The sequence below is a fragment of the Acartia tonsa genome, chromosome 13 (genome assembly GCF_053477335.1).
Source record: "Acartia tonsa isolate MP-2025a chromosome 13, ASM5347733v1, whole genome shotgun sequence".
In the NCBI taxonomy this organism is placed as follows: domain Eukaryota; kingdom Metazoa; phylum Arthropoda; class Copepoda; order Calanoida; family Acartiidae; genus Acartia; species Acartia tonsa.
In genome coordinates, this window is record NC_137272.1 from 13,036,526 (window position 1) to 13,048,773 (window position 12,248).

General features: G+C 30.1%; 1 protein-coding gene across 1 annotated transcript; it reads right to left on the reverse strand.

Moving 5' to 3' along the window:
• Positions 1–1,320: 1,320 nt before the first annotated feature.
• On the reverse strand, positions 1,321–9,276 carry LOC145335153 (uncharacterized). Its single transcript, XM_080180885.1, has 6 exons — positions 9,184–9,276; positions 8,140–8,289; positions 7,897–8,005; positions 7,073–7,219; positions 6,584–6,667; positions 1,321–1,397 (listed from the first exon to the last, which is right to left on the reverse strand). Exons 1-6 carry the CDS (start codon positions 9,274–9,276, stop codon positions 1,321–1,323), a joined length of 660 nt encoding a protein of 219 aa, XP_080037011.1.
• Positions 9,277–12,248: the final 2,972 nt, after the last annotated feature.

Genomic DNA, 12,248 nt, shown 5'->3' on the forward strand with positions numbered 1-12,248 from the left:
TTTTCTTTAATTCTCGTAGCATTAAACTTAGCTTATTGGTCTCATATTGAAAATGATTGATAATTTTGTAGATGAAAATCTTTTTAAATGTTCTTACCTCAGCTTGGACGAATTTAATGATCTGTATAAGGAAAAGACAGAAATTTGCTCCTTATTATCATATAATATAAGAAGTCTTACAAAAAATTATAAAAGCCTAGAAAGTCTTTTAAAAAATTTAGCAAATGAAAAATTTAGTTTCTCTGTTATTTCACTTCAAGAATTGTGGGCCATAAAAAATAGTCAGGATGTTAATATTCACAAATATCAAACTATAGTATACAAAGGGAGGGAGGGGAAAAAAGGGGGCGGTGTCGGATTCTTAATAAGGGAGGGACTAAACTTTCAGGAGTTAAGGGATTTAAATATCTTTAAAGAGGGGTTTCTTGAGAGCATGTTTATTAAAGTATTTACACAAAACGGCAGATATAAGATAATAGGAAACATTTATCGCCCACCAAATAGTAACATTGATATCTTTCTACAAGACTTAGAACTTATTCTCAAAAAGCTTGACTGTAAGGAATTTAAAAATGCAGAAGAAATTTTAATTTCTGGAGATTTCAACATTAATGTTTTATCACATCTAAATCATGCCCCTACAAACAGATTTTTATCATTGCTTAGCCATTCCTTTATGCCTACTATAACTTTACCATCTAGAATAAGTGAAAACACAGCCACTTGTATTGACAATATATTTTCTAACAAACAAAATTTAAATTTTCAAAGTGGGTTAATACTAGAACATATTACAGACCATTTACCTGTCTTTTTAGCACACACATGTGAGGGGAAGGAGGAAAGGGATAGTATAAGTGAAGATAAAGTCAGAAGTATGTCTAAGAAAAATATTAATATTTTTAAAGAAAAATTAGCAAAATCAAATTGGGACAGTGTTATGAATGAAATTAGACCGGAAGTAGCTTTTGAGTCATTCCAGAATAAAATAGAAAAGGAATTTAATGAAAGTTTTCCCTTCTCAAACAGAAGAAAAAATCGAAAAAAACACCCCCAAAATCCATGGATGACACAAGAACTACTTTCTATCAGAAGACAAAAAGATAAGTTATTTAAAAAACGCATAAAATGCCCTAATGAAACTAATTTTAACGATTGGAGGGACTTAAATCGGCTTTACCAAAATAAATTAAGGAAGGCAAAAAAAGATTATTATCACAATAAATTTCTAGAATTATCAAATGATATTAAGAAAACTTGGACTCTTATAAACTCAGTTATAAATGGAAGAAAGCATAAGGAAAGTCTACCTAACATCTTTTATGATGACATAAAATCATATTCAGGGGCAAAGTCAATAGCTGATGGTTTCAACGACTTTTTTTCAAGTATTGGGTCTAAAATTGCAGAAAATATACCAAATTCTGAATCCAATTTTCATAGCTTCCTTGGGGAGAAAAATAATACTAATTTCAATTTTGGTATTGTAACTAAAAAGAACTTGTTGTATGCTCTAAATAAACTTAAAAGCAAAAAGAGTTGTGGGGAGGATAACATCTCAATCTTTCTTATCAAAGAAGTTATAAATGAAATTATTGATCCGTTAGTATACCTATTTAATTTATCATTAAAAACAGGATTCATACCACAAAATTACAAAATTGCTCGTGTAGTACCTATTTTTAAAGCAGGAGAAAGAAATAAGTTTACTAATTATCGTCCAATTTCTATTCTTTCAGCATTTAGCAAAATTTTAGAAAAAGTTGTTGCATTACAAATGATCAAATTTTTATCAGATTGTAATATCCTATATAAATATCAATATGGGTTTCGTCCTAATCATAACACAACACAGCCTTTATTAAATTTACTTAAGCATATCTATGAAAATCTAAATAAAAAGAACCCTGAATATACAATAAACATCTTCTTAGATCTTTCAAAAGCCTTTGATGTCCTTAATATAAAAATTCTTTTAAACAAACTTGAACACTATGGTTTTAAAAATACATTGAAATGGTTTGAAAACTATTTAATAGGACGGCAACAGTTTGTTACAATCGATGGTGTAAATTCAGCTAAAAAAATCATTCAAACAGGGGTTCCACAGGGAAGTATTTTAGGCCCACTCTTATTCATTCTATACATAAATGATTTACCAAATGCAACATCCTTTTTAACAAATTTATTTGCTGATGATACTACTTTTAGCAAATCAAACAACAACTTAAATGACTTAATTGCAGATTCTAATTTAGAACTTGATAAAGCAAAAAATTGGTTTAGAGCAAATAAACTAGCCTTAAATGTATCAAAAACTAAATATATGATTTTTCGCCCACATAAAAAGCCATTTGATCCAGAGTTATGCACATTAAAAATAGGAGGGGAAAAAATTGAAAGAATTGGCAGAGATTGTAATACTAAATTTTTCAAGTTTGTTGGTGTTCTTATAGATGATGAACTTAAGTGGGACAAACATATAAACTATGTAGAAAATAAAATAGCAAGCTCAGTCTATGCCCTATCCCAAACAAAAAAGCTCTTTCCAACCACTACTTTAAAAACAATTTACAACAGCCTCGCTAAGCCCCACATAGAGTATGGCTTAATTGTTTGGGGGGCGGCAAAGGATGAGCATATCACAAAAATTCATAACCTACAGAAGAAAGCTGTAAGAAATGTTTTAAATGCTAAGTACAATGTGCATGCCGAGCCCCTGATGGGAAAACTAGATATTCTTAACATTTTTGACCTAAGGGATGCAAATGTAGTTGAATTTGTCTCTAAATATTTAGAAAACAAACTTCCCAAATGTATGCTTAATTTTCTAACACCATTGCAAAATACTAGATCAAAATGTCTTAGAGTAGAGAAGCCAAATTATAAAATCTATGAAACTTTCCCTTCAGTAAAAATCCCGAAAATTTGGAATAGTTGGGCAGGTGAGCTAAGATCATTAAATTCATCCAAAGCTGTTAAAAAATATGTAAAAAATAAGTGTATATCAAAGTACAAAACATTTCAATGCAGGGAGAGAAAGTGTTATCCCTGTGGAAAAATATAAATATAATTTGAATATCGCAACCAGTAAGCTACTTTAATGCCATACCCTGTAAATAGCTAATATTATTTTATATTATTTGTGAAACTTGTAAATATTTTTTAAAAAAATTAAATGAAAATTGGGCCGAAGGACAGTCAAGATTGACTTTAAAGGCCCTGTAGTACAGTTACCCTAATTATGCCAATATAAATAAATATATCTATAAAAATGATGTAATTTAAAATGTATTAAATTATTTGTAAAATTAATCTGTAATTTACTGCTAATAAATCATATCATATCATATCATATCATATCAATTTCCGTGACCTTAGCAAAGCAACTGATAAAAATGGCCATTAATTAACTCCCTTCAGGAGTGGTTTTATAAAGAACTTTATAAAAGCAAACTTGTTCAAAATTTTAAACGGACGGACTGACCCTAATTATAGACAAGCTTCGCTTTTAAAAATATAAAGTTATATGAATGTAGTTAGATTATTATCACTGCGCTACCCATGGACAAAACGTCATTGTTTAACATTTAATTTGATATGATCTAGGAAATATCTATAAATATTTCTTTTGTATTCTTTTATTATTTGAATTTAAAAAGTACAATTTCAAGAAAATATATACTAGTATGGCTTCGAAACAGATTAATATCCGCTGGTTTAGAACTGGTTCTCAGCCCTATTGAAAAATTATGTATAGTATCGAATTACAGACAATTTTCCAGGAATATTTTTAAAAGTCTTAAAATTATTACCTGTTTTGTTAGCCCCTAGTCTTAATCTTAAACTTTTTATTTTAATATCCGCGGAAAGCTGTCTATGATTCGATGCGATAAAAACTATTCTAATATAAACATTTTAAGGAACAGTTTGTCAATTTCAGAGAATAAAACACTCTTACCCGTCATAATAGTTGGGACTTTAAAAAAAAAACAATAGTTAGTTGAAATTGATTTATTTAAACAATGAGTTTTACAACATCTTGTATTACATTTACAAGAAAAATTATGTCAAATACATCTATTAATATAATCTAGAATCTAATAATACTGTTTACGGACATACTTACATTTTTAGGACTTGATTATAGAGAAACTTCGCTTAAAACAATGTATGTTGTTGTCCTAGGAATCAGTATTCCCAAAATCAGATCAATCGAATAGTTATATATCATAAAAAAATGTTTTTTTAAAAAGTTAAAAACTCAACATGTTTAAAATGGACATACGGACATTCTGGTAGCGATTATAGTGTTGCTACGGTTTCAAAATCGTGTTTAAACAATACAGGAATCACCATGCAAAGTTTGAAATCGATAGGAGAATTCTATCTTGCCTAAATTAACAACAAAAGCTATCCGTTCCAGACGGACGGACTGACCCTAATCATAGAAAAGCTTCGTTTTTAAGAATGAGACTGAAGAAGAAATCATATTTCCATAGGTAAACCTATTCTCTCTATAAAAGCATTACCAACGGAACGATGGACAAAATAAATACAGAATGGATACACATTGGCCAGGGGAATCTTATTAACCTAATGGGTGTTATAAAATGGTCGATTAGAAAACCATGTTTCTGTTAAAACGTTTCACACTTGCAGACTTAGAGACTTTACTACTACCAATTCATGAAATTTTGATAATCCTTTTTGAGGTAAAATACAAAATATTTGTTTAAAACTTATTGTAGCAATATTTAGTAAAGAATTATAAAACTTCAAATATTTTTCTTAAAGTATAAATAAAACATAACAAGGATGACAACATCCATAAAACAAGGACAAATATTTTCATAAATCACACTGGTTAGACATTTACAACATTTAAGACTTTAGCTGAGCTAAAAATAAATTTCACGCTCTATTAATTAAAATTTTTATTACAAAATAGTCCAAAAACAACATATGTTAAATTTGCCTAATCTTTTTATTTAAGACTTAAGTCACATTTGAAATTTTAACATTTATATCAATTTTTTAAACATAAAAAATGAAGTTTTTATTTTAGCTTGAACAAAGTTTGTTTGTATATTTGAAAATTATTTCAAATAAAGTTAAAAATAATCAAAAATTTATTGGGTGTAGTTTTTTGTTTGTTTGTTTATTACTAAAGGTCAGGTTAGGTCAGGGTAGTATTGATAACCTTGAAGGGTAAGGGCACTACAGATAAAGGTCCGTAGGGTTAATAACTCCGTTTATTTTCAATTCATTTAAGAATAATGGGGAGGGGTTTAGTGCTTGATAGGCACTTTGATGGGAATTAGAAACTCAGTTTTCTTTCAAAATATTATTAGGAATTAGGATTATATTATATACACACAATTGTATAATCATCTTACATTTTAGTACCAAAAAAGTCATCTTGAAATTAAAATTTTAAAATTTAGTTAAATAATTCTTTAAAATTGTGTAATTGAAGTAACTCTATTTTTGAAGAATGTTTTGGGAATAATATTTTTGTGATTAGATTCAAAGAAATGGGTGTTGGCAAACATACTAAAAATTACCCCCCCCCCCCCCTTTACTTTATTTTTTAAAATATACACTTTATGAGAAACCGCCAAAAAATAATTTTCAAAAGTATTTTTTAATTAAAAATATTATTTTTCATCTGTGTAAGTTTATGTAGAAAATAATTTCTAATTTGCTGATGGGTTAATACCCAGATTAGAGGCAGAACATGGGTGGAGAATCTTTCTAATACATTAATGCTATATGATAGATAATTTGAATATAATTCTGATTTTATGGTATTATTTCCAATGAAAATAAAGCTTTGAAGCATTAAAATAGATATTTTAAGGAAAGTAACACTATAGGAATTCCATTTCTCAACTGATCTCCTATTGGACGCTTTGACAATTTCTATTTTCATTTTAGTTTTGGTATTTTTTGAATTGTTAGAACAGGCATGGTTGTTTTCATTTTGGTCCATCCATGCGTTTGTGGAATTCAGTCTTCTAAATGGTAGGTTAGGTTCTTTACCTTAAAATCAAAATTAAATTTGGCGGTTCCCTGAAAATCCCAAGTCGAGAATAGAAACCCCTCTCAATTTGTAATCAATTAAAAGAGAGAAGGGTAGTATAATGTGTGTTTTACCTTAGCACCGCAAGGTCAGATAATAAGAGAAGTCGTATATGAGTTAGTCATAAACATGAAAAAAAAAATCCTTATTTAGAAATGAAAGAATGCAAATTTTGGTAACTCAAAGTGTCTCAAAAATCAGTCATGTGACGTCATAAAACTTAGGGATTATCCACCTCTTTTTTTAGGGGTTTTCTTTCTCACTTCTCCTCTTATCTCCCTCATTTTTATGACGTTATTTGGCTGATTTTTGAGAAACTTTAAAAATTTAAAAGTTTTTAGGGGTTTATTTATCAGGTTAGGGAGGGGCATGTTACACCCCACGCCAATAACCTAAAACCTTCCCTTGACCAAAGTAAACCTTCTCTGATTTGTGGAATGATTGACCATGCTGTTTTCGAGATTCATCTGTTACTTTTGAAAAAAAGAAATATATTACCTTCGTTGTTATATTCAGATGAAGTCTCATTATTATCAGCATTTGCTTTAGAAGTAGATACATCAGCAGTAATTTCATTATCTACTAAAATATGACAAGAAGGTTTATAAGTACAGCTGTAACAAAAGGGCTTTTGAAAACAAGAAAAAATATATATGATCAATTAAATGAGCACTTTATTGAAAACATGGATGACAAGAAGCCTAGCACAAAACACTCATAGCAGGATAAACTGACAGAGTTAGTTAAATAGGCAATATTCAGTGCTAAAAAATATTTGAGAACTGTAACATCAATGACAGACAAACAAACAGATTTATGGTGATAAATATAGAATAAATGTACATAAAAATTACTTTTGTTTTTGGTTATTAATAAATTTTCTAATATTTAATGTTTTTTTTCACAACAACATATATATATTTTTTTTATTTTCATTAAATGCCGAAATGTTAAGATTGCTGTGCTATTTATTTCAAAGATATTTACCTCGAATAGGGATGACCAAAGAACAATGCCTTAAACTCAAAAACAGCCTGGTCCCCACCTCGACAAGGAAGACAGCCACCAAAACCAGGAAAGCAACTGGATCCGATCGGATAGACATGTCCTCTGTGTTCTCGGGAATGGTGATGTCTAGAGCCAGATTGTTAAATTGCTTTAGCACAGTTACGCTATAATCAGAGTATGTCTTTCCGTATGTCCCTCATTTTGATATGTAAAGTCAGTAACTTTTTAAAATAAGCAAAACAGAAAATTAAATAGAAACAAGGATGACAACATCCATAAAAGTGAACAAAATCAGAAGGAAGGACAGACGAACAATAAATATTGTAGTGTGTCAGAACTTTATAAGCAGAACATTAATTTATAAGTCTAAATGAAATTTATGTAGATTTGTTGCAAAATTGCAAAATATACGATTCAGTAAAAGGACTTTCATTTTTAGGATTTGATTATATAGATGCCTCGCTTAGAATACTGTACCTTTTTGTCCTAAGAATCATTATTCCAAAAATCAGATGAATAGGATAACCATTTCAATCAAAAAAAATGTTGTCAAATGTTAGATAAATGGATGCTTTAAGTTGACGTACAGAATTTCTGGTAATGGTTATAGTGTTACTAAATTGTACCTTAATGTTATAGGAATCACCAAGCAAAGTTTGAAAACGATAGGCCAATTATAACATTATTAATTAACGAAAAGAGCTAACCGATACGAACGTACGGGTGGACGGACCAACCCTAATTATAAAAAAAGCTTCGTTTTTAAAAAAGTGTTCAACATATTCTTGTAAACAATTATAGACCTAGATTAAGCTGGTTGATGAAGTACGAAGTTCCAACACATTTACTTCCCCTGATTAAGATTTGAACGACCAGAATTACATGTGGAATACACACCACTCCCCAACAAATCTGAAATAGTCAAGACATTCAGGGATCCTAAGGGATAAGACAATGGACGATAAATTGATATATACATGTTTGTTTAATAAAATCACCCCATCCTTAGATTAAAATTATTTGTTTAGAAGTTTGGACTTACCAACCTTTTTATTTTTCTTTGTGTTCATCATGAGAAATAATTCTGGTGACTTGATCAGAATTATTTTCATGGCCATTATTTGTGCTAGTGCAAAGTAGAGTGGGGAATTCCAGTTTGTTGGGTCCATCAGGGTGCAGGCCGCAGCGTAGTGGTTCTAGAAGAAGGTAAAATATTTCAAGTATTGCTCCGAATAATTTTCATTCGGTACCAAGCCATACTGAAAAGCATGTATCGTATCGTATTACATGGAATTTTCCTTGAAGAAAAAAATAATATTCCAAATATTAGTACGTCGGGCCATCAAAACTGGAATTATTTCAATAAATTTTCATTTTATTTTCCGCAGAAAAGTTTTTATAATACCACAAGACAGAGATCATATATATGATTTTATTCAATTTTCTTGGTTGTACTTTTTAAAAGCGAAGCTTTTCTATAATTAGGGTCGGTCCGTACGTCCGTACGTCTGAGACAGATAGCTTTTTTCGTTAATTTAGGCATGTTAGAATTGTCCTATCGATTTCAAACTTTGCATGGTGATTCCTGAAGTAGTTAGGTATGATTTAGAAAGCGTAGCAACTCTATAATCATTACCAGAATGTCCGTACGTCCATTTTAAACATGTTGATCTTTTACTTTTTAACAAAACATTTTTATGTGATCTAATTATACGAAAATTCTGATTTTTGGTATACTGATTCATGGGACAACAAAGTACAATATTATAAGCAAAGCAACTCTATAATCAAGTCATAAAAATGTAAGTATAAACATTATCCTGTATCAAGAAGTTTTTCAACAAATTTACTAACAATTTTGCTTTGACTCTTATTTATTTATATTCTGATTATTCAGTTCTGACACTATACAAGTCCTATCGTTTCAGAGCTTCGCTTTTATGAATGTTGTCATCCTTGTTTTCTATCAAATAACACCCCCTCCCCCCCTCCAGGGAAACTTGGAGTTTGTGTCAGATATTTTATTTTGTATATATGTAGCATTCGGCTTACAGACTGACATACATCCTACTACTTTAACAACCTGTTACCTGGATGAAATGAATTGTAGCTTCTCTAAATGCGTAAATAGCAATATTTGTAAAGAAAACTCTTATAACAGGAAACATCAGTGTTATAATCATTATCTTTGTACTTGTAATAGAACAATTGTCAGATTGGCCATTAAAAGTTTTATCTCACAGTTAATTAGCTGTATTCCCCCCTATCAATGACCAATGATGCAACTACGTTGTTTCTAAAATTTATAGCCAACACTTTTAAACAGCTAAGTTTTTACATTTTTAATGTTAAAAAAAACCTTTAATTATAAAGTTAATGTTGTAGATAATTATTTGATTTAACTTAAAGACAAAATTTTCTGCAATTTTTTGGGTCCTTGTTGAAAAAAAGTTTTAATGTTTTAAGAAACAATTATCAAACTTATGGTTTGTTTTTATATATTAAAAATTGATAATCATTGTTTGCTGAAAATTAAGGAATAGTGAACATGAACCCCCCATTATATAAAATATTAATTAAAAATAAACATTATTAGAATTAAATATTTAATTAAATCTGACAAGAACCTGTGAACAAGAACAGATTGTTTCTGATGGGGTAGCTGACAGTAATATAGGTATAGCATGTATTGTATTATCATGGTAAAACCTAAATACATCATCAAACAATCAAATCTTATTGATTTGATTTTTAAATAATTTATGCCAGTAGTAATAGTAATACTGATAACATGAAATAAATTATAATATTTTTGAATTTTTATGATATATTTAAAAACAGTAAAATTTTCCAGATTGATAAAATAATACAACATTTTTTTCTTAGTGAATAGTCTAAAAAGAAATTAAATCTTATTGAAATCCATTGACACAGTATCAAAAATAAACTTTTCCAAAAAAAATTGGGATTTCAATGATAATTGGTGAGGATGGGGTAAACTCATAAGGTTGGAAGGGAGGGTATTGTTATATTAGCCAGCTGGGAGAAACATTTTTTTCAGGGAATGCGAGAATTGCTCACAATATCCAGGTATTTTATATCCATTTCTAGGAGCATTTGATCGAGGAGGGGGGAGTTGAATTCGATAGCCGAATATTTTTTTAGATTTAAAAAGAAAGAAAAAAATTGGGGGATGGATTTTTTTTTTGGGGGGGGGGGGTCCTCTTCCCCATTTTAATTTTATTAAAGAAAATAAATTTTAAAAAAATTAGAGGGCTGAGTTATTTTTTCTAGGGGCGATTTTTCTTGGGAGGGTGGTTGTACCTTCCCCCAAAATAGTTATATACCTTCCCAGGACCTATTAGAAGTTACCCAGTAAAGGAGAACCTGATCAGCTGTTACTTTATTATAAGGATTGTACCTGATAAGAAAATGTGGAGCAAAAAGGTGAAATGATTGTCTGGTGTAATAGAAAGGAACACAAACACAGTGTACACAACCAGCACTGTAACCAACCATCTTGCAACCATTTTTTAAGTTCTTAAAAAAAACTACAGCATCACTTGAAGGGCACTTTAACCCTTGACGGTCGAGGGAGGGGGGAGGAGGGTTTTTTCTAACTCATTTTCTATGTGTGTGAGAGATACTGGGCATAACTCAATCACTTTTTAAATCTGTTAATCATACATAACCATGCATAAAGTTGAATTATTTAATAATATCTCCATGCAGGCACATGATGCAGCAAACCTGGCAGATTCATCCAGGTAAAGATATCTTTTCTGCAACTTAAACAAAGCATTTTATATGGCTAAAAAACTAAAATTCCTAGTTTAGGTTCCAGGTATGATCCTAAAAGTATATATTTGTGGGGATAGAGGGATGACCTCTATAGGGGTGCATTATTAAATTACAGTGGTCCTCAAAGTTTTATAATAAAATTTTATTATTCGTTGGCTTAACAACTTTGGGGACTTTTATTAAATTTTGATTGGCTGGTTTTTAAGTTGAGTGTCTAAACGTTTCAGCCACTAACTTAAATCTAAAGAAGCAGTAACTTTCTTTATTATCAATGGAGAGGAACATCAATTAATCGGCTATTGTCTTATCCCTCTAGATCTCTGAGATATACCTAAGTTATAGAATAGCTGTGCACCTGAAAATTTGTTCTTCTAGCAAGACTCTAACCACTACTAAGAAGAAAAAAAATAAAGCTCTCATTTTTATAGAGTTTTAATATCTTGTTAAGAAGAATCCACTTCTCTTATTAATCTCCTTTTTTGTCTCTTTAACAAAGATTTAAATTACCATAAGTAGCGCTGCAAGGACAATAATTCATTAACAGTTAGGTTTTTCTATAATTCCGTTTCGTGTATCTGTCAATACGTAGGTCCGCAATAGTAGATCAAATCTTTAATTAAGGCAAGTTAGAATTGTCTCTTCGTTTTTAAAACAACCTTTCAATCATTATCCGATAATCAAAAAGACCATTGCAAGCATTTTAATAAGATATGATTATTTAAAATCTGATTTTTAGAATAATGATTTCTATGAAAATTAGGAACAATGCTGGAAGCTTATCATCTCTATACTTAAGTATCCCGTGTTTTACAAGAAGTTTTCTTAAAGAATCTTAATAATGTTGTCTCATTGTATGATTTGCTGACAGTCGTTTATATGGACTTTGCTATCCTTGTTTTTAGATAAATTATAATTAATTGTATAAGTACATTATTGTTTTAAACAAAATATTATAATTGACAATAAATTTAATTTAATTTAATTGGGATTAGAAAAATTGAAGTATTTTTGAGTATCTTATTTTCTTGAGATAAAAACAATTACCAATCAATGACAAAAATGTTCATATAAGCGCAGCAATAACCAATTAAATCTTTTTACATAATTGCAAAATTGTTTTTGGAAAATCTCCCTCCTCTGTAGGGACGCGAAGTCAAAAAAAAAGCTTGATGAAGGAGGGGAAGGGGGGGGGGGAAGTCGACCCCTCCATTTTCAATTGTAGTTTTAGAAAGAAAAAGTTAAAAAAAAAAACATTGTGGTGGGTCATTTTTTCCAATGGCGAGGGTGGCGTGGTACCCTCCCTCCAAAAAGTTATAAACCTTCCCAGGGCCAATGAGAAGCTACCCTGTAAAGG

What these genes read in the sequence shown, in the direction of transcription:
- LOC145335153 (XM_080180885.1), bottom strand. Translation starts at nt 9,276, where the DNA reads ATGATTATAACACTGATGTTTCCTGTTATAAGAGTTTTCTTTACAAAT. An exon ending in ACACAAAGAAAAATAAAAAG is followed by an intron (nt 8,006 to 8,139) that starts GTTGGTAAGTCC and finishes TGACTATTTCAG; the next exon opens with ATTTGTTGGGGAGTGGTGTG. An exon ending in ATCTGAATATAACAACGAAG is followed by an intron (nt 1,398 to 6,583) that starts GTAATATATTTC and finishes CTGCAATTTTAG; the next exon opens with ACCCAATACTTGAAAAAAAG.